Here is a 25,767-nt window from a genome sequence, read left to right on the forward strand (position 1 = left end):
CCCTCAGTTCTGCAGGGCAGCTCTAAGTGGAGTGAGGGCAGAAGCAGCAGCTTCCCTGTGACTTCACCGGACCTTGCTGAGCATGCGCGAACCTCTAGTAGGCATGAATGCCCAGCCAGAGCACCAGGAAGAGAGCAACACGAAGAATTGAAACGGGGAAGGGGACGAAAGAAGCTCGTTAGTTGAAAGCAGAACTCGTACTTTGCAAACTTGACACAAGCCCCAGCAGCACGAGCTCTGCGTGTACGTCCCTTCCCCCTCCTCTTTCCCTTGCAGCCTGCCTGTCAAGCGAAGGCGCGAGAGGCTGTGCCCCAGTTTGCGTCCAATCAGCGCGCGCCGGCTGCGCGTGCAGGGGAAGCAGGGCAAAGCGAGGCGTAAACAAGCCGCCCTGGGAAAGTCTCGCGCGCGCGCTCTCCCCGCCTCCTCCTCCTCCTCAGCATCCTCTGACAGTCTCCCTCCTCCCTCTCCTGTCAGCTGAAGCACCGCCTCATTCAGGTCCAGCAGAAGCTCTCTCTCTCTTTTTTTGGAGGCGAGAAAAGAAGGTAAGCCCCCCCCCCCCTCTCCCTCCCCTTCATCCCAAACGCGGAGGAAAGTTGCGTGAGGAAAGGGAAGGCTGTGGCAACTTGCTGAATGTGGGGAGCTCGAGCCTGGTGAGTGTGAGCGGCCCTCAGAGCGAGAGGAGTTAACTTTCTCCTCAGAGTTAACCCACCTTTCCTGGTTGCTTATTTGAAGGAAGCTGAGGGCAGGCATTTCTGTTCTAGTCTGGGAGAGAGAGAAATGGAACATAAATGCGACTTTGGAAGGCTGGAAGCGACACTTCTGCGGCTCCCTATCTTCCTCACTTGGTAGCTTGTTTCTAGATCTGGTGTTGTTGTTGTTGTCACCCCCCTCCTTTTTTTTTTATTTTTTTGCCTTGTCAGAAGCGAACAGGAAAGGTTTGCAGCCTGGAAGGGAGTCGGATCGGGGCCCTTCTTCGGCTCTCAGTCCAAAAGGCGGCCCCGGGCTTCCGCTTTTGATTAGCCGGGATCATTCTTATATAAGCTGTCACTGGAGGAGGAGGAGGAGGAGGAGGGAGGAGAGGAAGGAGGCAGGCTGGCTCGGCCGGGTGTTTTGTGTTCAAGGAAGGAAAGAAGGGAGCTGCGTTGCGGCTTCAGGGTGAGGCATCCCCTTCCAGGCTGCCCTTTTTTTTTGATCTGGACCGCATCACCCCTTGCTTGCCTCGCTTTCCAGTCCATATTCAAGGGAACTCGAATCCGGCCGGGCGAGCGGCTCTGTGGTGGACATGGGTCCGTGGATTACAACAACCCACGTGTGTTTTGCTTCTGCCTGTGGCCCGGAGAGGATGACTGAATGGATGAATCATCAGTTCCACGGAATGGTGACTCACCTCCCTCGCCCGCCAATCTCTCTCTTCCCTCCTCCCCTCCCTTCCTCCCCCCCCCCTTCTCTTTCTCTCTTTCCCCATCTCTCTTTTTCTCTTTCTCTCTCTTCCACTCCCTCCCTCTCTCTACTCTTTTTTCTCCCCCTCTTTTATTTCTCTCTCCCTCTTTTTCTCTCGCTTCCTTCCTCTTCCCCCCTCTCTTTCTCTCCCCCTCTCTCTTTTTCTCCTCCTCTTTCTCTCCTCTCTATATTATTTCTCTCTCTCTCTCTCTCTCTCCCTTCCTTCCTCTCTCCCCTCTCTTTCTCTCCCCCTTTCTTTTTCTTCCTCTTTCACTTTCTCTCCATTCCTTCCACTCTTCCTTCTCTCTTCCTCTCCTCCTTTCTCCCCTTCTTTCTCTCAACCTCTCCTTTATTTCTCTCTCCCTTACTTCATTCCCTCTTTTTCTCCGCTTCTCTTTTTTATCACCCTCTTTTTCTCTCACCCTCTCCTTTATTTCTCTGTCCCTCTTTCTCTTTTTCTCCCTCTCTTACTTCCTCTTCCCCCCTTTTCTCTCCCTCTTTCTCTTTCCCTCACAACCCTCCTCTTCCCCCTCTCTTTCTCTCCCCCTCTCCTTTATTTCTCTCTCCCTCTTTCTCTCTCTCCCTTACTTCCTCCCCTCCTCTCGTTCTCTTTTTCTCCCCCTCTCTTTTCCCTCCCTTCTCTTTTATCTCTCTCTTTCCGCCTTCCATCCTCTCCCCCTTTGCTCCCCCCTTTCTTTTTCTTCCTCTTTCACTTTCTTTCCCTTCCTTCCTCTCTACACTCTCTCTTCTTCTCCCCCACTTTCTCCCTTTTTCTCCTCCTTCTTTTTTCTCCCCCTCTCCTTTATTTCCCTCCCCCTCTTTATTTTTCTCTCTCTTCCTCTCCCCCTCTTTTTCTCTCTCCTTTCTCCTCCTCTATCTCTCTCCCCTCTCTTTTATCTCTCTCTTTCTGCCTTCCATCCTCTCCCCCTTTCTTTTTCTTTCTCTTTCACTTTCTCTCCCTTCCTTCCTCTCCCCCTTTCTCCCCCTTTTTCTCCCCTCTCCTTTATTTCCCTCTGCCTCTTTTTCTATCTCTCTCCGGTCCTCTCCCCCTCTCTTTCTCTTTTTCTCCTCTTTCTCCCCTCTCTTTTATTTCTCTCTTTTCTTTCTCTCTCCCTTCCTTCCTCACCCTCTCTCTCCTCCTATCTTTTTCTTCCTCTTTCACTTTCTCTTCCTTCCTTCCTCTCCTCTCTTTCTCCCTTTTTCTCCCCCTACTTTTTCTCTCCCCTCTTTCTCTTTTTCTCTTCCTCTCCCCCTCTTTCTCTCTTTTTCTCCTCTTTCTCCCCTCTTTTGTTTCTCTTTCCTCTCACTCCCCCTTCCTTCCTCTCTCTTTCTCTCCCTCTTTCTTTTTCTTCCTCTTTCACTTTCTCTCCCCCCTCTCTCTTCCTCTTCCCCTCTTTCTCCCTTTCTCCCCCCTTTTTTTTCTCCCTTCTTTATTTCTCTCTCCTTCTTTCTCTCTCTCCCTTCCTCGCCCTCTCTTTCTTTTTCTCTCCCTCCTCTTCTCCCTCTCTCCTTCTCAGCCCTTCCACACAGCCAGGCATGTAGCCAGGGGGGGGGGGGGCTCGGGGGGCTTCAGCCCCCCCCGAAATTCTCATGGTGGTTCGCGAAAAGGCCTTACTGGTGCATTATTTAAACTGTTATGTTTATTAATATCATGATTTGATCACCATACTCAATATATCCCATATGTATGGGGGTATTGGGGTAATGATACAAAAGGTTTGCTAGGCTAGACCCTCTTTCACTCAGACTCAGCCCCCCCCCCCCCCGAAACTCAGCCCCCCCCCAAAACCCCCCCTGAAAATTTTTTAGCCCCCCCCGAAACGAAATCCTGGCTACGGGCCTGCACACAGCCACATAACCCAGAATATCAAGGCAGAATAACCCACAATACCTTCTTTGAACTGGGTTATCTGAGTCCATACTACCATATATTCCAGTTCAAAACAGACAATATGGGATTTTAGTCAGCTGTGTGGAAGGAGCCTTAGTCTCTTTTTCTCTCTCCCTCCCCTCTCTTTTTCTCTTTCTCTTCTTTCTCTCTCCCCCTCCTCCCACTTTCTCTATCTCTTTCTCCCTCCTTTCTTTCCCTCCCTCTCTTTTCTTTCTTTTTCTCTCTCCCTCTCTCCTTTCTCCCTCCTTCCTCCTCTCTTTCCTTATCTCTCTTTTCCCCTCCCCTCCACCTTCTTCCCTTTTGCTCTCTTTTCTTTCACTCGCCTTTTCTTTCTCTCTTTCCTCTCTGCCTCCTTTCTTCATCTCTCTTTTCTCTCCCCCTCTTTCTCTCCTCATCTCTCTTTTATTCTCTGTCTCTTGCACCTATTCCATTCTCTCCCTTTCTCCCTACCCCTCTCCCAGCTCTCTCTCTCTCTCCCTCTCTCCTCCCTCTCTTTTCTCTCTTTCAATTTCTCTATCTTTCTCTTCTCTCTCGTCTCTCTCTTGCTCTCCCCTGCTCTCTATATCTCTCTTCCCCCATCTCTTTCTCACATGCTCACTCAGGACCCTTCCACACAGCTGTATATCCCAGAATATCAAGGCAGAGAATCCCACAATATCTGCTTTGAACTGGGTTATCTGGGTCCACACTACCATATATTCCAGTTCAAAGCAGATAATGTAGGATTTTATTCAGCTGTGTAGGAGGGGCCACAGAGGTTGTCAGAGGTATCGATTGCAGTTTCCAGCCCAGGACTGAAGAATAATGAAAGTAGACTCATGCTGCAGTACCCTTCCAGTTCTTGTCTGGGCCTTCAGACATTGGACTATAGGGTTGTTAGTCTTGATGGTACTTTACTGCTACAGGTTGAATATCCTTTATTTGATTTTAATTTTTTTTTTTGGCATCAGAAGTAGTTTGGATTTCAATTTTCTCCCAGATTTTGGAATAACGGTCAACCTCCCACATTTTCTGGGGTTAGAGGGGTACAGCACCTCCCAGTCTTAACTATATTTTCTGTAGTAAACACCACAATTTGATTATGAGCCATGTAAAGAAGTGCAACCTTTCAGCTATGCCAACTCTCCCACTATTCACCGTCAGTGGATGGCCTCAGATTTTAGTATTATGTGCTTGCTCCTAACCTTGCAAAATTCTATGTACCTCTGTCATGTCTCTCTATAAATTAAATGTTTTAGAACATTGTAAACTTTTTATTGGAGAGTTGTTTCAGCCCTTTGATAACTTTATTACCCTTTCCTGAACCTTTTCTAGTTCTATATAATATCCTTTTTATGTATAGTGATTTAAATTGTACACAATAGACCCATATATTACACGAGTTTCTGTTACATAGTTTTAACTATGTGAAAAGCCCCTCTCATGTTGCTTGGGCTAGCCCATTCTCTTTGCACAAATCTATGTTTAGTGTTGATTTGCTATATTCTACCTGCCCATTTTTAATGTGCTGCACGGTTCCCTGTAGTTGTTTGGATGCTTCATGCTCAAAAATAAAACGTAATGTAATCTGTATCCTTTAGAAAGCACTAGACCAGTGGTTCTCAACCCGTGGGTACCCAGATTTTTTGGTCTTCAACTCCCAGAAATCCTAACATGGCTGGGATTTCTGGGAGTTGTAGGCCAAAACACCTGGGGACCCACAGGTTGAGAACCACTGTCCTAGACTGAGGAGGAATAGTTGGTTGCCAAATTCATGAGTCGTTTAAAGTCATATGGGGAATGCCACTCTCTAGGAGACCTGTATTAGGCAAAGAGAGACTTGAATTATAAAAAGGGACTAGTTTCCAAGTAGGAAAACAGAAACTGGACATCAGCTTGTTGCTTCTTTTGACTTGCATATTGATATATCAACTGTTGCTTATGCTGTGACATCCTGTGTTCGCTGTGTCCTAAAAGCAAACTGCAAGAAAGAGAAAGAAACACTGAAAGAAATAGTAGGTATTTGTGTCTATTCTGCAGACTTCAGGCTACTGCTGACATATATTCATACATAGCTACATGTTCCAGCTGCTCAAAACAGAAAATGAAAACCAACCAAGCTCTCATTCCCATTATAAAATGCTTTTTTTTTCCGTTAAAGGTCCTTACTGAATCGGTGGAATGAGTCAAATCAAAGTATCACTTGCTCTTGTAACTCAATTATCCAGGGAATAATACAAAGGCACAAAACCAGAAGAACAGGTCCAGATACCATTTTAAGGTAGCACAGGAAGTATACATAGAAGAATGGGGTGAACTCTAATTAGGCCTAGCCAGAGGAGGTGGGCCAGTTGAAATGTAACTCTAGAGCCCTATGATTGTGACTGAACCACAACTATGATTAAACAATAGTAAAACACTTGTGGATTGTAGTTCAAAAAGATCTGGAAATCTACAGATTTCCCACCAACGATTTAGACTGGGTTTGTTGGTCAGGCAGCACCAGTGAGAAGGAAAGCTTCATGGGTTAATAATTTGTATCATGGCCATGAGAGTTGGATCCCATCCCTGCTTATATTTACCCCTGATGTAATTACAATTTAGACTTAATTTCAGTTGTGTTCCAATATTTAAAGTGTCCATAGAATAAGACATGTTTTTATTGAGACTTGAAGAATATTAGCATTCCTGTTAAGAGGAACAGAATGGCGATAAATCCTGCAAAATCCCAAATGACTCATCTTGATTCAAGTATAAATCAATCAGGGGTGAACACATTGCATACTGTACATAATGTAATATAGATATAGCCTGGAAAATCCAACCTAGTTTCATGGTTTTCAAAGACACTAACAGAAGTAACCAGGTTATCTGTCAAATGACCAACACATATTTTGATGCCTCAGAGGTTAGACCTGTTTCTGAGTTTATTTGACTTGCCAATTCCAAACATGGCACCAGTTTCCCCCTGTCAGATCTAGTTTTTGAGATACAGAACATATGCAGTATACCAATCTTCATCTGCTCGCAACTGTGAAGCCAACAGAAAATTGAAAGTCACCTGGGAAGGTCAAGAGCTTTAACATTGTTTCCATCCTAAATATCTCGGTGTTACCTTAGATCGAACACTAGCATATAGGAAACACTGCTTGAACACCAAACACAATGTAGCTGCACACAATAACATCCTGCAGAAATTTACTGGCAGCAAAATTAATAAGAACATCAGCCCTAGCCTTGTCTTACTCAACTGCCGAGTATGCCTGCCCTGTTTGGCATAGGTCTGCCCACGCAAAGCAGGTGAACATAACATTGAACGAAACATGCAGAATAATCACAGGATGTCTTAAACCTACACCTGTTGATAAACTCTACAAGCTAGCTGGCATTGCCCCCCTGATGTGCGACAGGAAGTTGCTGCTAAATGTGAGACAAATACGGTTGAACCCTGTGAAAGCCACCCACTACATGGCTACCAGCCTCCTCCCAGTAGACTCAAATCAAGGAAAAGCTTTATGAGAACTACCACTCCTCTTGGCATCCCTTCAGCAACAGCTCTGGGCAGCTAGACCAGGAAATCCCAACTGGATGCTACCCCCACCCCCAATGAGGGTCTTCCTCCAGGGGCAACTTGGAAGTCCCTGAACAGACTCAGAAGCAGAGTGGACAGATCAAAAGACAACCTGGCAAAATGGCACTACCTAAATGAATCCCACACCTTGTGTGACTGTGGAGCAGAACAGACAACTCCGCATCTAATAATAATAATAATAATAATAATAATAATAATAATAATACTTTATTTATACCCCGCTACCATCTCCCCAGGGAAGTCGGTGCAGCTTACATGAGGCCGAGCCCAAAATACAACAATACAAGCAATAACAACAATACAAGCAATTTAAAAAAACAATAAAACAATAACATAAGCATTATCAATAGGACAACACACTTTAAAATCTATGGGTAGGCCAAATGTAATTAAAATTAAAAATAATGCTGGACATGGGCGAAAAAGTAATGGGGCGGTTTGTGGATACATACAAGCAGACCTAAAACTATATAAAGTACTTTGGAGGACAAAGTGCTATGGGATCATTATTCTGGGAAGGCACACTGGAACAACCACGTCTTCAAGCTCCTCCTAAAGACTGCCAGAGTTGGGGCATGCCTGATGTCCTTAGGAAGTGAGTTCCAGAGTCAAGGGGCCACCACCGAAAAGGCCCTCTCTCTCGTCCCCACCAATCGTGCTTGCGATGCATCTGTATGCTTGTCCACTATGCCTTGCCTCATGTACAGAGGAATAATTGTTGAAGGCTACAGACAATGCCATTGCTGTTGCCCATTTTTGGTCAAAATATATTTAGCTTCCCGCACTCCTATTTTAATCAGTTTTATATTAATTTATGCAATGCTTTTGATATGAAATAAATAAAATCTGCTCGCCTATAGAAATCATGATAACCATATCTAAGAAACTAGACCTAATGCAGTCTATCCAATGCAATTTGCTGAATCAGTACCCCAAATAATCCCAGAAACAGGCCTAAAATCCAAGTAACCAAGAATTATTTTTGGTTCGGTTGGTTCTTTCGATAGCAGATAAAGCAGATGTCCCAAAATTGTATGGCTTTTTAGATTTTGTTTGTCTGATAGCTTACAATGATGAATTTGCAAATGGCAAACTATATGTAGTTATCAATAATTTGTCATCTGATATTGTGTTTTCAGTATGAAAAATATCAATGATAACCCTTGTAGTGGGAATTGAGAATATTATGTCAACTGGAATTGATAATGCTGCACAATCAATTATTTGTTTATCTTACACTTGTTTTATGTTCTAAATCAGGAAGAAATTGTGCAGCCTTCCCAATGTTGTGAGTCTGTAACACCCAACATCCTTCATCATTGGCTATGCTAGTTAAGGCTGGTGATACCTGCTGTCCAACAATGTCTGAAGGCTCACATGACTCCTACCTCTGATCTGAATAAAGTGTCAAACTGTTTATTTTTGTCACATTAAATACAGAAACAGATAAGAAAAGATGATATAGACCTTTACAAGACTGCCATGCCCAAAATGATTTATTTATTTATTTATTTACTTTATTTGTATACCGTTGTTCTCAGCCCTTAGGCGACTCACAGCGGTTAACAACAGTAGCAGCAAAAATTCAATGCAACAACAGCAAGATATTTAAAAACAATTAACACAATAACAGACTAATCAATTAACGACAATAACCACTTCAAAATTTTTATGATAAAGTTTTTTTGTGATTCCATTAAAACAGAGAGGTCTGCTTGAACCAATTTGGTGCTGTTTATGTATCTTTTCATGAAATGTCTACAATAAACCAGTGGCAATTAGAATAGTAGCTCATATTGTGTCTTCTTGTATTACTGCTTCATATGCTTTGATGTTGGAAGAGCAGTAGAGGCACCCTCTCTAATGCTGGAGGTTAAAAAAGAGACAAACTGATGATCAGGCTCTGGTGCTTATGTTATGTGCTAGTATAAATGTTTCCAAAACAATAATCTTGGCTAGAGTCTGTTTTGGTTGTTCTTCAGAGCCTTGACCCTGCTGTGTTAACATATAAGTCTGTACTGAAATGGAGCATGGTGAAATGCATGACTTACATTTTAAAGAAATGTTACATAGACACACAGAAAGATGCAGCCTGTCAAGAAGGAGGCAGTCAGTGGTATCTATGTAGCATGGCAGAAACTTGTTAGATGTAGTAAAAGCATCTGAGACAGTAAAATGACTTAACACTGGTGCATAGTGACTTTTTTTTTGTCGTGTCAGGAGAAACTACAAGTCACTCCTGTTGTGAGAGAATTGACCGTCTGCAAGGACGTTGCCCAGGGGACGCCCGGATAATTTGATGTTTTTATCATCCTTGTGGGAGGCTTCTCTCATGTCTCCGCATGAGGAGCTGGAGCTGATAGAGGGAGCTCATCTGATAGAGGGAGCTCATCCGCCTCTCCTTGGATTCGAACCTGTGACCTGTCGGTCTTCAGTCCTGCCGGCACAGAGCTTTAACCCACTGCGCTACCAGGGGCTCCTTAGTGACTGAAGGAGGAGATATGGTGTCAACAACATATATGTCCAGCAAGGTTCTTTTCTGGGCAACACAGTCCTGACCTCTGGTCCTTCTGGTACTTATGAATGGGAGTTCCCTGCTTCCAGTCCTTATGGATGGGAATTCCCCTCCTCAGTCAGAATGCACTGTTTTTGCCTATTGTACATAAGTAGATGAGATGTAGTTTATTTATTTATTTATTTATTTATTTGCAGCGCTTATATGCCGCCCTTCTCACCCCGAAGGGGACTCAGAGCGGCTTACAATATATATTTTCATACAATACATTATTAGCATAGTACAATATCAATATATATTACTATATTGCACTATACCATTATATTGTTGATATAGTTGATAACCCCATGAACATCCTACCATTTTCTGAGGCAGTAAATGCTCAGAGTTGATATTCCTATGAAATATAGCCTGGTATTTGTTGCTGTTATCTATTCCAGTATAAACTCTGCTTAGCTTCCAAGATCAGATGGGATGTAGTGCCTCTAAGGCAGTAGTTCTCAACCTGTGGGTCCCCAGACGTTTTGGCCTTCAACTCCCAGAAATCCTAACAGCTCATAAAGTGGCTGGGATTTCTGGGAGTTGTAGGCCAAAACATCTGGGGAGCCACAGGTTGAGAACCACAGCTCTAGGGTATCTGATGTTGATTTTTTATACCAGATAATAGACAGCTCTGCAGGCTAGACGAGGCTACTCAGAGCAGGTGAATTCCACAGATAGGTTTGAATGAAAGGAATAATGCAATATAGTGTTGGCAAGTGTCTGTGTGAGAGGACTGGAAGTTTAGCAAAAGTTACAATAAGTGGTATTTTCAGGTATCATCTTTAAACTTACATTCTGAAAACCACAGTAATATCACAAGGAGTACTCAAATGACTTGTTGGTTTCTACCAGTGCTCTTTCAAAAATATATTTCACCTCATGAATTAGGGGAAAGGCTAATCTAAATATGCATGCAAAGATCAAAGATTCATGCTCCATTCACCATATGTGCTGACTACAAGTAGCTGGAAATACCTCAAGGGAAAAAACCTTCTAACAATGATTCATAAGTGGCAATAAGTACTGTTGTTCCCACGTACTTTCTTTATTAGAAGAAATAGTTGTTCCTTTAGCATAGGTAGACTTTATCTTACATTTTGAAACAGGGCTTGTACCTTTCCATAATTTATGAGATAAATTGATTGGACTGCAAATTCTTAAGAAAGCACAGGAGTATAGACACAGACACAGCCAAAAAGAGGGTTCCTACTATAAGAATTCTGTCTGAAATTAATTTTAGGGAAATTTAACTCCCTAAATTTCTAACATTGAAGAAAGTGAGACACTGAAAATCATTCACATCTAGTTCCCTTGGTCATTGCGTCAACCATTCTTCTTTTGGTTGTACGTCTAAATCATTGGTTCCCAACCTTTTTTTAACCAGGGACCATTTGACCAGGGAACACTCTCCAACATTAGTACTAAAAGGATTAAAAATCAGTTTTTCATCAACTTTAGATTCAGTTTGATTATTTCGGGTGCTGATTCAGAAAATTGTATTGGATAGACCACATCAGCTCTAGTTTCTGATACAGAACATATGCCATCCAGTAGTTGCCATCTGCTCGCCCACAGGAAACCATATTTAATAATCTAGAGCTGATGTGTTCTATCCGATGCAATTTTCTGACAGCTGTGTACTTGTAAAGTGGTAACTTCAATATTCTGATTGCTTTGGTTATGAAAACTTTGTGTGTATATCGAATAGAAATATCTGGAAGTTGGATCTTCTCTTCTGCCACAGAGAACCATCTTCTACAAAATATGATAGCAATAAAGCTGCTGCAAAAGATCCCCAGGGACCTAAGTCTAAACACCTATAAATAACTATTATTTACCACTTCCTCATTAAGATTGGATGTACACATTTTCAGGTCTACTTGTACGACACCATGAAGTTTCAGGTCAATTTTCTGAGTTAACTTCTGAGTACTATACTCCTTCTCGCTCCACTGAATTTTTGGAAGTTGTGGCAGAATATGATTTGTTTGATGCATACTGTTTGCAGCTCTATAACTCAAGTGCTCTGACGAAGAATGTCTATAAGTTACTTCTGTAAATATTTTAATACTGAAAGACATTTGTAAAAAGAAAAGATAGAATCTAAAAACATTTTGGAGTGCGGAGCAAGAAACTTGTAGATAGCAAAAAAAAAAGTGATTGTACTTAATTCTAGTGTGAACTTCGAGTGAATTTAGCCAAAACAAGTGAGTAGGAATTAACACCTTAAAAATATTCATAATTTAGAATGCAGTTTATTTGATGTGGTGTATAGTACAATAATCAATATCAGGAAGATATTGGTCTAGTATTAATCCATTACTTTTCGTATGGAATATAGCTGACAATGGATTATTCTTAAAAGCTTATAGAAAATAATTGTCTGTATGGGATGTGAGTAGGTGCCTGGCCCTATATTTAGTGCATAACTTACAAGTTAACTACTGGGGGCCATTCTACACATGGCCAAAAACCGTGTTTAAATGTGGGGTGGCCTAAGCCAAAGTGCGGGCAGAATTGGGTTAACAGCTGAAAAGCGCAAATTTAAAAGGTGCGCTTAAAACCTGATTTCACCTGAAAAATGTGTGCTTTTGCATGACTGTATATCCCTATAGTCAATCAGAACCCGTACTTTCCTTCCCCCTGTGTGGACTGCTCCAACGCATGTGTGCTTTTTAAAAGCCCAAAACAGCTAATCAGCTGTTCAGGCTGTCAAAACATGGAGCCATGGACACACAGGTGGCTTAAGGGACGCACAGGTGGAAAGCAATTATTTTAACAGCGTAAATTCACTTTCCTTGCTGTAGGAAAAGTCACATTAAAAAACTCATTGGAAGTGAACCTTTTGTTGTTGTTTTTAGACTTCTCTCTTCCTTTTCTCCATTCATTTTCTTTTTAAAAAATCACATTGCAATTCAGAAAGACAAGGGTGCTGATATGTTTAATTCATGGCATATTTAAATTAAAAGAACAGCACATTGTCTAATGAGCTAAAATTATAAACTTGCTCTATCAGGTGCAAGACAAAATCTTAATTGCACTGTTATGTACCAACTTCTCATTTCTTAATACTGTACATAAGAAACAGATTGAAAAGGGAGTTTAAAACAAGTGTAAACAACATGAAACAAGGGTTTCAGTAAGATTGTGTAGCATTAGGAGAACTGAAGTTGAGATATAATCTAACAACATGCCCAAGGTGCTATAGTGTGAATTTTGTTACGATGTATTTTAATCTAAAGCCAAACCAATTTTTCAAACTGCAATTTCTGTTTAGCTTTGCGTTGTTATATTTAGTGAATACTGTAGCAGAGATTTGTGCAGAACATTCACGATTTCCCTGATTTAACCACATTGTGCAAGTAGATTGTTACAGCTAGTTTATTGTTGCAGATTCATATCCAGTGCAGACAATATTCTCAAAGCTAGATTGCTGCTTTCAAGGCATAGTGGACAATGTCCCATTACCTATGCTTCCAGTCCAGCCAATCTTTGTACATGCAATGGGAGGTGACATTATTTCTGATGGTAAAATTACTTAAGTATGATTTGGTGTACTCAACCTAACTTAGGTGACATAATTTCTTCTGTGCCTTGCATGCATTTGCCCCACACAATCATTTACTCATTCCACTGCTATCAGTGTCAGACTGACACAAAGAATATCTTAGTTCTTTTTAATTTTTAGACATTTAACTTAATATTATCTGCTGGCCCAATTGACTAGTCTGAATAATGGCAGCTTGAAGGGATGTCTGAGTTTCAAGAATCAAAGGCAGGAGATGTGTGTTTATATGCATATATATTCACTAAGGTGGAAGAACTCAGCAATATTTTTCATCCTGTAACAGATACTCTAACTGCTTTTGGCTGGTGAGCCGTCAAAGTTATGAAAATCATTCTGTGGGGGGAGGGGGTGTCTGTAGCAAGCAAAGTTTATTGATTAATCCACTGACCGTATCAACATTAAAAACAAAAACAGAAACATACACCAATACACAGGTAGTCTGTAGCATTTTTACTTTGGGCAGGACTAGACTTGGTCAAAGAATGTCCTTGTACTGGATAAGCCTCCCACCATATGAAAAGTATCAAAGTATTATTGCATCCTCACCTGTTGAAGTAAAGAGTCTCCGTCAGCTGGTTGACCCTTCAATCTTATATCAGAGGTTGTTTCAACTTTGAAAGTACAGACAGCCCCCACGTTACAAATACTTGACTTGCATATGACTCCTAATTAAGAACAGGGGTGAGATGACAGGAAGTGAGAGAAATCTACCCCTAGGAAGGGAAATTCACTCCTGAAAGAGTTATCATGGGGAAAAGGTGTCTCTACTGACACTTTCCCACCAATCCTGGTTTCCACAACAAGCCAATTTTTTGAAAATCCAATTGTCACAGGGACAGAAAGTGTGGTGAAATCTTCTGAACAGGCAGACAGCAAAACAAACACCACAGGAGCTACACCTAAAAATGTACCTGTTCCGACTTACATACAAATTCATCTTAAGAACAAGCCTACAGAACCTATATTTTCATAACTTGGGGGCTGTCTGTTTATGCCTAAGGATGTACAAACCATTCAGTAGCATAAAGTGGGTCATTATGTAGGCAATAGAGCTGCCAAGATTTTATGACTTATATCTCTCATGTGGGCCAGCCTTCTTTGCCCAGTCGTCTTAAAGTTATCATTGCATTTGAGCCCAGAAATCTCAAGAGAGATGTTCCTCTGATCAGATGAATCTTTTATAGGCCTGCCATACGTACCTATCTTAGTTGAGAATAGAAAAAAACTTGTGCCAGTTGTACTCATAGTACATGGACCCTATCTGAAACCATTTTGCTACATGCTAAATGCTGTGCAGTAGATCTGGTGTCGATTTTTGTGAAACGTGAGCACAAAACACTCACAACAGAATGACCCAAGAGTATTAGTCCTGCGGTAAATGGCCTCGGTCTGGGATACTTCTCTTGTAAGTGCAGCTGGCACCATTTCTTCCCACCCTTGGCTCTATTGGTACTGAGAGAGGAGAAAGTAGGCATACTTTTGGGTTGCACTTCCTTGCTTGCTAGTGGGGAGGGGGCAGGGAGAAGAGCAGCACCAAACTACTTGTAGATCCCAGCATGCAGAACCCCAATTAGGTCACTTTACTCCATAATAAAGTCCATCAAAAGTGCAACTTGTACTCACTCACATTTAATCAATACAGGATTTGAAATGCTCCAGATGCCCCCAATTTGGGGCTAGACTTCATGCCTGCACATATGGGAATATCCCATAGAAAATGGGCCACCTTGAACGCTAGTGAGAAGCTATAGCCCATGGCATGCTCCTTATTTTGCATTTGCTATTTGGAACGCAGCTCAAATGCTGAAGCAGTAGTGTGCTTAGTCCCTGATGGAGAAAACAAAACTTAACAGTGCTAGACAACACTGTTGCTACTTTGGGATCAGTTTTCTCAAGGCTCTGGGGACTGTTTGTGCATTCATCTTTCTACCGTAATGCAGAAACTGTTTTGTATGAAACTGCACATTTTTCTGCACAGTTCTGCGAATTCCAGAAACTATAGTATCCTAAAGACCCAACAGTTTCAAAAATGACCAAGATATTATGATATATTCATTTTAAGATGTTTAGGCTGTCACCATTAGTTATCCAGGTTGTCATCATTTCTGAAAAGCACAGTCTTTTCGACACTTAACTATTGAAAAGACCCAAGGGTCCCCTCTAGCCTTGTTACTTTTTTAATTAATTGTGATGAGGTGTCTTTGAGAGCTCAACATTAATAATTATACCTATGTTTTGCTGCACCCTCCCCAAAGAAGTACTGGTATTTTTTTTATAAATTATGCCTCACAAGGTGAAAGCAGAAGGAATGATCTTGAGAACACAGACTCATACAACCACTAATAATTAACTTTTCTTCAAAAGCCCCAACCCTTTCTTTTTCTCTGTTCTCTCTCTCTCTGCTTTCATCCATACCTTTTCCCTTGAGCTATGGGAAGCCATTGTTCTGAAGGTCTGACCACAGAAAATCTATGGGAACAATCATCTAAGTGTAAAACAGTAGAATGAACCACAGGTGTTCCAGTGCAAAGCACATCAAAGTTCAACTTTAATGAACTTCCTTGGGTAAAGTGAGACAGAGTTTCAGGCAAAGGGAGGTGCAGAACAGGTATGGGAACTGTGGTCTAAAGACTTTTTCAAGATTCCCTAAAGTCCATGTACTTCCATATTTTTTTGCCTCTAAATCACGCAAAATCTGGAGGAAAGAGCAAGCGATTTTGTCTTGGAGTAATAGTTTGCTCTTACATCTACCTATTCGCCCACCACAAAAACAAAACAGTAAGTTACTTCTGGTTGTCATTCTTAGCTGAAGTGACCTGTTGGGAAGGCACAGGGGTAGGACTATCTCCCACTGAAAGTGTTTTGTATTACAACCATGGTTGCATTACCTTCTTGTATAATGTTTTCTTCTGGACTATTGTGTCTTGTAAACCTGAACACATTTTCTAGCTAGTAAGCTTCAAACGTGGCAACACCTTTAAGGCTGTTTTTTTTTTTTTTACTTTAACATTAGCTTTCATGGATATCAACCCACATCTTTGAGTGCACTTATTGTTATGATGGTGGTGAGTGTTCCTTCAAGTTGTTGAGGTGATCCTAAGGCAACCCTATTACAAAGTTTTTTGGAATTCAGAGTGTATGACTCAACCAAGATCACCCACTGGATTTTCATTGCCAAGCAGATTATCAAATCCTAGTCTCCAGAGTCCTAGTCCACTGCTCAAGCCATAGTAATGAGTGTGATTAAGATCTCACATATAAAGTAATGTAATAGGATATAAAAAGATGCAAACCATGTCCCATGTTCAAAAGTTTCCAAGGGTTGTTCAAGATGATACAGGTCTTTTGGATCTTTACAGTGTTCAGTTAGGATTGATGTGTGAAAGCAATGGATCTGATTACAGAAACAGTTTCCCTGAGTTCAAAAGTCTGAGAAGATTCCTTTTGTTATATGTGCAGTATGTGAACTCTTAAGACCATTTGGTAGTGCATCTGAAGAAGTGGGTGTATAACAACAAAAGTTCCATGTAAAATGGAAGCCAGATAATATTAAAATTGTTAACACATTTATTTTTTCCTCTCTCCTTCCCTTCTTTCAGAATATAAATCAGGAATCAACGTTTTAAATAATACATGTTGAGCATCCCTTATTTAGAATTCCAAAATCTGAAATACTCCAAAATATAAAATTGCCATCATGGAGAGATGAAAAATTGCCAGCTTTGCTTTCTGGTGCTTTAATGTACCGTACACAAGTATTGTTTCATGCACTTAATTATTTAAAATTAAAATTATTAAAGTGTTAAATAAAATGTTAATAAATAACAGTTAAATAAAATGTAATCAATCAAAATTTATAAAATGACATACAACCTGAACATAAAACATCCACATTTATTACAGAAGCTAACTACATTTCCCAAAGCTATGTGGGTTAATTGTTTGATATTTTCTTAACTATGTGTATTGGGGGGAAAAAATCCCAAAATCTAAAATACTTCTGGTCCCAAACATTTAGGATAAGGAATATTCAACAAATATGTTCTAAGTCAAGTTCATTATGTGAAACAATCACAGTATATTGTGTCTCATTCACATCTTGGCAGATGTTTGTCATTGGGTGGCATAGACAAGGAGCTGACAGTGGTGCCAGAGAGCAAGAGACTCATTCTGAACAGTCAAACCACTGATACTCCTTCTCTTTTCCTGGTGATACAAAAATCCCCCCTCCTGAACCTGTATCTACCATCCAAAGTATAGCTTGCACTTCACATAATAAGAACTCTATATTTCCACACTCGTTATTCATAGCTACCTCATATATGTTTAAGACTGAGTCAGAAAAGGAAACACGAGATAGGAAGCTGCAAAGCAAAGAGACTTTGGGGAGACTGTTCCTTGGCCTCAAATCAGAATTGGTGGGGAGGGGGACTATGTAACACCGAGTAAACAGTTTCCCTTTCTCTTTCACTAGTAGAAGGAACTTGTGACAGTTGGAGGCTGACAAAGAAAGCCATGCAGGGAGAAGAAACAAATGAACAATGTTTCTCCCAGTATGTCAGTTCACACTCATTCTTCATTCTTCAGGAGAGAGACAAAATTGTTTCTTTTCCTACTTTGCTGCATGCTGCAGCTTCCTGCTTTCATGAGGCAGGCAGATGCAATTTGTTCCTTATGTCAATTCATAAACCTTTTGTTTTTGCTGTGGCATCTTTTCTGTGATTAGTCATTCATTTTCTGTTGTTGTTTGTCTCTCTGTGTATGTTACAGGGCTCAAAGATGCCTAACTCCAAAAAGAAGCAGAGATTAGGAATTATCACCCTATGAGAACCTTTGGATTTTGATCAAATGCCTGGAGAAGTCCAGCAGCCTAGAGCAGGTCACCATCATCCGCTCCTGTGATCCTGTCATCTCCGCCTTCCCAATTCACAGCTCGGGTCCAAATCGTTTTCCAGCCACAGCTTGTGCCACGAATGGCTACCCAGAGGAAGCACTCTGTGAAAGATTTCAATCCTTATATCACTTGTTGTATCTGTAAAGGGTATCTTATCAAACCAACTACAGTAACTGAGTGCCTCCATACTTGTAAGTAGGACTTTTTTTTTTTAAAGGCTACTATCTTTGGAACAAAATGCTGTTTGCTCCATTAATCCTAATGATATTCGTAGGATTAAGGTGGAAGGTGTGTGAATCATTATGATAATATTTTGTAATTATACTGGAGACATTTGCAATATTAAAAGCATTAAATTGACATTATTCCATAATATTTGAATTTGACAGAAGCTTAAGTGGTTAGGCATTGTCTATCATCACTGAGTACTTTTTGGGGAATTTAAATAGCTTGAATTTTGTACATGTTGCCCTTTCTCTTGTATTTGCACATTGTTAAAGAGAAACAAAATATCATTTTTTAAAGAGCTTTACACAATTCTGACTATTTAGACACTACTGGAGCTTTCATTAAAGACAAAATGGAATCAATACACTTGGCAGATGAATCCTTGATAATGTTAACTATGATGGATTATTTTAATAACATATTTGGTCTTAGTGATGGACCTCATCACATTTAGAAATACTCAGTTTTAATCATTATGTGCCCCATATTATTATTATTTTGGACTGGACTTATGGGATGCATGTTCTCCCCATCATACCTGATTACTACGATTCTTAAGTTCTTACTATGACTCATCACACCACAGAGGCTGGCTCCTTCCAATCCATTTGATTGCCTCTCTACATTCCTCTTTTCCCCTAATATGGCAACAGTGACATAGCCTGGAAGTCTCAAAATACTTGCGAGATTTTAGCTGATAGAATGCATACCGATTTTCTGATCCCATGTAAAAGCAGCACTACAGTAACGTATAAAACAATAGTAAACTTTTTAAAACCACGATTAGAATATCATGTGCAGTTACTCCATTTCTGCAACATTTTGCAGATGGACTCCCAACAGATGACTGATGGAGAGGGACAAAATGTCAGGTTATAGGATCCATTCGGAATAGTTTTAAAAGAGTCTCCGAAACAAAATATTTCTCAATGTAACATGTTTCTAAGAAAGAGCCTCCCATGAACTTTTCATTCTCAAGTCCATCAGTTTTCTACTTTATGCAGAAAAGTAATGCCCTTGATCTGTAAATCTACACTTTCAGCTGTCTTACATGGTAATCATGTTTTCTGCATGTATACCAGTCTATTACAATAAAAACTAAATAAAGTTGAGAAAGAATGTACTTCCACAGTTGGCTAAATATGCATGGTCTCATAAGCTGACTGGATTAAAAGTTGCATAGGAACCATTAAAAAACGTTTTACTCTTTAGAGGAAGAGTTAAGTCTACATGTAATAATTGTGAAAGGGCAATACATGTATATAAAAACTCAGCTCATAAATGGGAGCTAAAACTGAGAGCTTTTCCGTACATGTTTCCTGCTGGATTGCAAGTATTTAGAAAGAGATTTCTTCACATTTGGTGATATCTATTGCAGCAGGCACGAGGATGCAGGCAAACCTTCTTTCTAAATATGTTCACAGAATAAGCACGAAGTTCTGATTTTTTAAAAAAAAATTATGTAGGTCCACCTGCCCTATAATATGTGTTTTCCCTGAAGTTACTGTAACAGAAGTTAGTTTTCTTCTTAGTGGTCTCTGTGCCTCACACAAATGGATTCAGAACTTTCTAGAGCTGAATAGCTTGGTAGTTACCCTTCTTCTCTTTACCATACACACATGCTCAAGCATGCCAGGCTTATGTTATCTCAGTTCCTTTTTGTCTGTCATATAGGTCTCTCTCATCCTGAGTAGCTAACTTATCGCTTTTAAACACTTTCTTTCTCCTAATTTCTTTTGTTCTCCTGTTTCTAAATCACTCTATTACTGTGAATATACAGTATATAATATCTTTCTCTCTACTTCATTCTTTGGCTCCCTCCATTTTCTTATGGCCTCTTCTTTGTCTTTGTTGAAAGTTTGTGTCACATATGGGTACAATTATTTCCATGTATGACATTCAGAGTGTTTGTCTGGGAGAAGAACATAATGTACAGAACTGCATCATTTCCCAAGGGTTCACCTCTCAGGCACTGAAAAACAAAATCTTACTGTCTTGAAAAAACACTGCAAGTGTCTGAAAGAGCAATATCAATCAGTTGGTTTCTACAATCACACCCTCAAAAGATCTCGGTACCAATCTCTTCTGGACTGTCTCATCCCGCTTCAGTACCAATGTATATGGCACCAACACTGACATCCATGGTTGCACCATTTCAGGTTGATTCAGGCTTGCATTCACCAGTTCTACATGCTTTAGCTATATTGAAGGGAGAGGATTCTTCACATCAATTCTACATCTTCAAAGCACTCAGGATTTGTATCAGGCCAAAAACTTAGGCCCCAATGTGAATTGCAGAAAGTCAGTAATGAAATCCACTAAAAAACTTGGCTTCACGGGAACCACCTTGTATTCCACTACAGGGAGAACTTATCTCCCAGAGGGGAGAGTTCCTGCTTTTGAATATCCATACTGGTTAGCCTTCACCATACAACGACTCTGTGGATTGATGGCAGCAATGATGGCAGTCACTTACCTTTTTCAACTAAAGTTTCATCTACTTTATTTATCCTATAACACTTCAGTACTCTTATGGGATACAATACAAACAAATGCTACTACCCAGCTTGTTCTCAAATCACTAATATGGTGAATGAGCCCATCAAACCTAATGTCTGCAATGCCATTCCAGTTCCTGGATCCATTCTGTATTGTCAACATTGGTATTCCATAAACAGGGAAAGGTGCTCACTGTACAGACATGAAGATACAAGGACATTGGACACAGTAGAGTCTTTCCCACAGGAATACACTAGAATTACTGACCATGATTGTGGCTTTCTGTACCTCTGACTGTCATCTACAAGGTGGAGCCTTGCAACTATTCTCTGGGGATGATGCTTCAGAAGGCAGATCCATCCAATCACTATCCATTTGGCAAGGGCAGATAATGTGGTGACAGATGCTCTGCATCAGGACAGGGATCTTCAACATTATTATTATTAATAATAATAATAATAATTTTTGTCGTGTCAGGAGTGACTCCTGGTGTGAGAGAATTGGCCATCTGCAAGGACGTTGCCCAGGGGACGCCTGGATGATTTGATGTTTTGGTTTTTTTTAATCATCCTTGTGGGAGGCTTCTCTCATGTCCCCGCATGAGAGCTGATAGAGGGAGCTCATCCGCCTCTCCCTGGATTCAAACCTGTGACCTGTCGGTCTTCAGTCCTGCCGGCACAGGGGTTTAACCCACTGCGCCACTGGGGGCTAATAATGATAATAAACTTTATTTGTACCCAGCCACCATCTCCCCGATGGGGACTCGGGGCGGCTTACATGAGGCCAAGCCCAATAATGCAATACAATAAATGAAATCAAAACATAAACAACAACATAATCAATTACATAAAACGTAAACTATAAGAATACAACAAATAATATAAAATTACAATAAAATCATTCATAACACAGAACAGTGAGCGGGCTGCATGTACAGAATAAAATACTAAAGGTAAAAACGGGGTGAGATAGCAGTGTAGTGGATTATTTGTGAGGGAGAAACTTTTCCAAGATAGGGTCGAAAAAGGGACCTTCATACAGAGGGGGAGGAGGTGTGCACTAAAGACAAATATTGAGTGTTAATGGCAATATGAGTTCATATGGTTAATCTCCAAAGTGCAGCGGAAGAGCCAGGTTTTGAGATTCTTCTTAAAACTTTCCAAAGGGGGGCTCGCCTAATCTCACCGGGCAATGTATTAATGACCTCTTTTGAGTCAAGTATTCCTATGCATCATTGATATTTGGGCATTTGTCAGATAAACATCTTTGCCATGGCCTATTGCAGAGCATGGATAGAATGTGGCTCCCTAGGAGACACATTTCTCCAAAACATAGTCTGGATGTCTCCTGTAAACTTTTCCCCATTTACAAAATTGATGTTTCCAGCTTGCAAATCTTAGCCATTGTTGTAATACCAATATTAATATAATAAAACTTTATTTATAACCTGCCCCATCTCCCCTAGGGAACTCAGGGAGGATACTGTAGTAGCCAAGGCAATCTTGGTTTGCTCTTCACCCACAGTTCACCAAGAATCTCATAATAGAGTTTCAGCAATCTCAGGACTTCTAATTCACTTCCGAGGATTAAGTATTTCATCCAGATTTCTGAATGATAAAATAGTGTGAAGAGTGACTGCATGACTTTGCCTAGCATCTTTTCTACAGGCATTGAGGACGGCATCACTTTGGTGTTCTTATAACTACAAATGGCAGAGATTTTATTTCTTTGCAACATCTAGATCGTAAGAACTTCTACAAACATAATTTTTCCCTGTACTACATTATTTATTGCATTTACATGAGTAAGATTTGGCATTCTCATTGCTTAAAGTGCATCTTGCTGCAGTAATGGTCAGCCAGCCAGCCAGCTTCCACATCATCAGATACTTTGTTTATGAATCCAATGGTTAAAGGTCATAAAAGGATTACATCATCTGTTTTTTACTCTCAATCTGCCAACTCCAATGTGGTCATTCCCATTGGTTCTGTTGCACTTACGATTTTTTTGTTGTTGTTGTGTCACGAGCAACTTGAGAAACTGCAAGTCACTTCTGGTGTGAGAAAATTGGCTGCCTGAAAGGATGTTGCCCAGGGGATGCCCAGATGTTTTGATGTGTTGCCGCCCTTGCCGTTTTCTCATGTCCCCAAATGAAGAGCTGGAGCTGATAGAGGGAGCTCATCCATACTCTTCCCGGATTTGAACCTGTGACCTGTCGGTCTTCAGTCCTGCTGGCACAGGGGTTTAACCCATTGCGCCACCGGAGGCTCCTGCACTTGTGATGAAAACATTTAAACTTTTTGCTACTGTGACAGACAGACTAATCACCTTTAAGGTAGTTTTATAGTAGCAACCAGTAGTCCAGATAACCATGTGAGCTTGCTACACTCAGATGTAACAAACCCATTTTCAATTTCCATTCTAATAAAGTAGTTCTGTATCCCAGTATTGCCTACCTGTTTAAGGCAGTCTCTCAACTTAATCTTCATCAAAGTATTGTCTTGCCTGCTTTTTCCCAACATCCATCATTGCCATTGGAGAAATGTCTTCAAATTTTAGCTGTTTATCTTGCTTAAGCAAACAACATGCAATATACTTCCACTTACCATGTTACCAACAAACTATTCACCTATTATGGTAACCAGAATTGAGGGCAATCCATGTCTCTTGAACAGCAACCTGTTTCTACTGGGGTCCAGACACATTCTACAAGATCAACAGCCTCATTGACAGCTCTTCTTCAAGATCATTCCATGTCTGATATCTGCATAGCTGCAATGTGGTCACAACCTTTCCCCTTCATACATTATTATAGGTTGGACATGAGAGCCAGAACTGATGCCCAATTTGAGTCTTATTTCTGTTTTTTAGCACTTGGCCCATCATTCTTGGTAAAGCTTTACAATTACCCATTTGAGGGAGGCACGAATACCCTTAAAAAGGTGAACATGTTCTTTATTAGTAACTGATTCTTTAAGTGGTCATCTGTGCCCTCATACAAACATATCCTAATAACCCCACATTTATGCCCCAGCATGTTTAGCAGGGGACTTGAAACTGGAGCAGTGGTAGCTTGGTGGGTTTGAGCATATGTAATTGGCATAGAGAGGAGGAGTAAGTGCCAAGCTACTCTAGAAGGTTTCAAATAAGGTCTCTGTAAAACCCATTTGTGGACACAGATGGCTACTTAAATAACCTGAATTTTAGTGTTCTTGAGCACTATTCAGTTGACATTAATCTACTACTATTGCTATATATCTGTATCTAAATCAATAGAGAGAAATAAGTGGATTTTTCTGTAGTGTTCATGATGGAATGCTAGCAAGTGACAGAGGAAGATTTCCAACACTGCATAAATTAGGAAAGAAACTTTGAATGTACATTTGAAAGACAGCTTAATTGGATATGCCCTTTTAAGTGATGGTGTTTAAAAATCATACCTCCACTTTACATTTAAACCTAAGATATATATTTTTATCTGATTTTGCAGTTTGCAAAAGTTGTATTGTACAGCACTTTGAAGAGAGCAATGACTGTCCCAGATGTGGCAATCAAGTCCATGAGACAAATCCATTAGAAATGTTACGGTAAGAAAATATTATATGCATAATGTTTCAGACAAAGATGGTCTATCTTAACCTAGTTAATTGGGAAATGGGTCATAAAGGGATAGATAGGATATTAAAATTTGAAAGCAATCACTATTTTTAATTTTTATATGAACAAAGTTGCTAGAATTTTAGATAAATAACATCTATTCAATTAAACAATGCTTTCCTATCTTAAGAAAGTTCTCTTAGCTCATGCCTGCTAGTTAGTTATGACTAGATCTACATTTTAAATTGCTGAGACTTCATTTTACTTTACAACTTGCCTGTACTAAGAGCCAGTATGTTATAGAGATTTGAATTTTGGATTAGGACTCTGGTAGAGCCATGGAAATCCACTGGGTGATCTTGGGCAAGACTCTCATGATGGCAATGAGAAATCTACTCTGAATAAATCTGACAGAGTCACAATAAGACAATATTCCTGCACTTAACAACACTGAGCCTAAGAATCTTTGTCCGCATTAATAGAATTCAAAGTTTTCCCCTGGGTTTTGAATGTGCCCAAAAACATCTGTTTGAACAAATATTGGAGAAAATATTCCTCAGTCTGTCTACTGCAAATGTTATCCCATAGTGAATTGCATAGTGAATTTGCTATCCCATTATATGATGCATAATCTTTTTCACATTCTCTGTTTGCCCACTCCTCTGCTCTTACCATTGTAAAGGAATCCTCTGTCTCAGCAAAGTTTGCCTTGCATGAATGTCCACATATGTTTTCTTCTTAGTGTTCATGTATGCATACACAAATGTTATAAGAGACAAAAATGAATGTGATGAGGGGCTGAAGAAACATGGGATGGAGTTATTTAATCTTAAGGGCTTGTACTAAATTATCAAGGCTGTGTGAAGAAGTGAAGTGCCTGTTAGCAATCAGAAAAGAAATGGAGAACAGAAGAGAAAAAGAAAACTGGCTGACTTTGCAAAAAGATGGATATATCTTCTTGTTTTTGTTTCAGTTGATCTTAGTAACAACTCATTTTAATGAGATAGTATCCCTGGAGAAGAAAAGATTGTTAGAAGTCCAGTTGATGGAGGGAAGTAGAGAGATCATCTGCATAAGAAGTTCAGGGGAGCATTGCTATATGCAGAGTGGTAGCATAGCTATTTGGAAAAGGTACACAAAATAAGAAGCAGGATTAACAACAACTTCTAAAAGTCTAATGTCAATATTGTGTACTGGATCAGTCTTGCTTGTTCCTGGTTTTCCTTTATATACTGTGTTACTTGCATTTCTTTCTTAACTGTGACATTGATATGGGATGCACTTTGTGAAATATTTCATTATCTTTATGAGTTAGGAGGAGCAATCCACAAACCAATTGGTTATTCTATCTTGCTGGATAGATAGGAAATAAAAAAAACTCTAGTTGGAAGAAGTGACATTAACAGTAAGGACAAGAGTGGGCAAGCCATCAAACATCTTGCTTTCAGGACCTGAACCAGCTGTTTGTTAATAATAATAATAATAATAATAATAATAATAATAACAACAACAACAACAACAA

The 25,767-nt window shown here is 40.3% G+C and overlaps 1 protein-coding gene across 6 annotated transcripts in view; it reads left to right on the forward strand.

Moving 5' to 3' along the window:
* The first annotated feature begins 354 nt into the window (after positions 1 to 354).
* PCGF5 (polycomb group ring finger 5) overlaps positions 355 to 25,767 on the forward strand; it is a 48,475-nt gene continuing 23,062 nt past the window's right edge. For 2 of the 6 annotated variants that reach the window (XM_060768746.2, XM_060768747.2), the window contains exons 1-3: positions 355 to 542; positions 17,798 to 18,112; positions 24,139 to 24,235. In XM_060768746.2, the coding sequence (XP_060624729.2) occupies positions 18,001 to 18,112; positions 24,139 to 24,235 (209 nt within the window). In that variant the 5' untranslated portion in view covers positions 355 to 542; positions 17,798 to 18,000. Of the gene's footprint in view, positions 543 to 566; positions 651 to 1,088; positions 1,156 to 1,241; positions 1,379 to 17,797; positions 18,113 to 24,138; positions 24,236 to 25,767 lie in introns of those variants that run through there. The other 4 variants (XM_060768744.2, XM_067465728.1, XM_060768745.2 and 1 more) reach the window with 4 other exon arrangements.

Source organism: Anolis sagrei, chromosome 3 (genome assembly GCF_037176765.1).
Source record: "Anolis sagrei isolate rAnoSag1 chromosome 3, rAnoSag1.mat, whole genome shotgun sequence".
NCBI lineage: Eukaryota > Metazoa > Chordata > Lepidosauria > Squamata > Dactyloidae > Anolis > Anolis sagrei.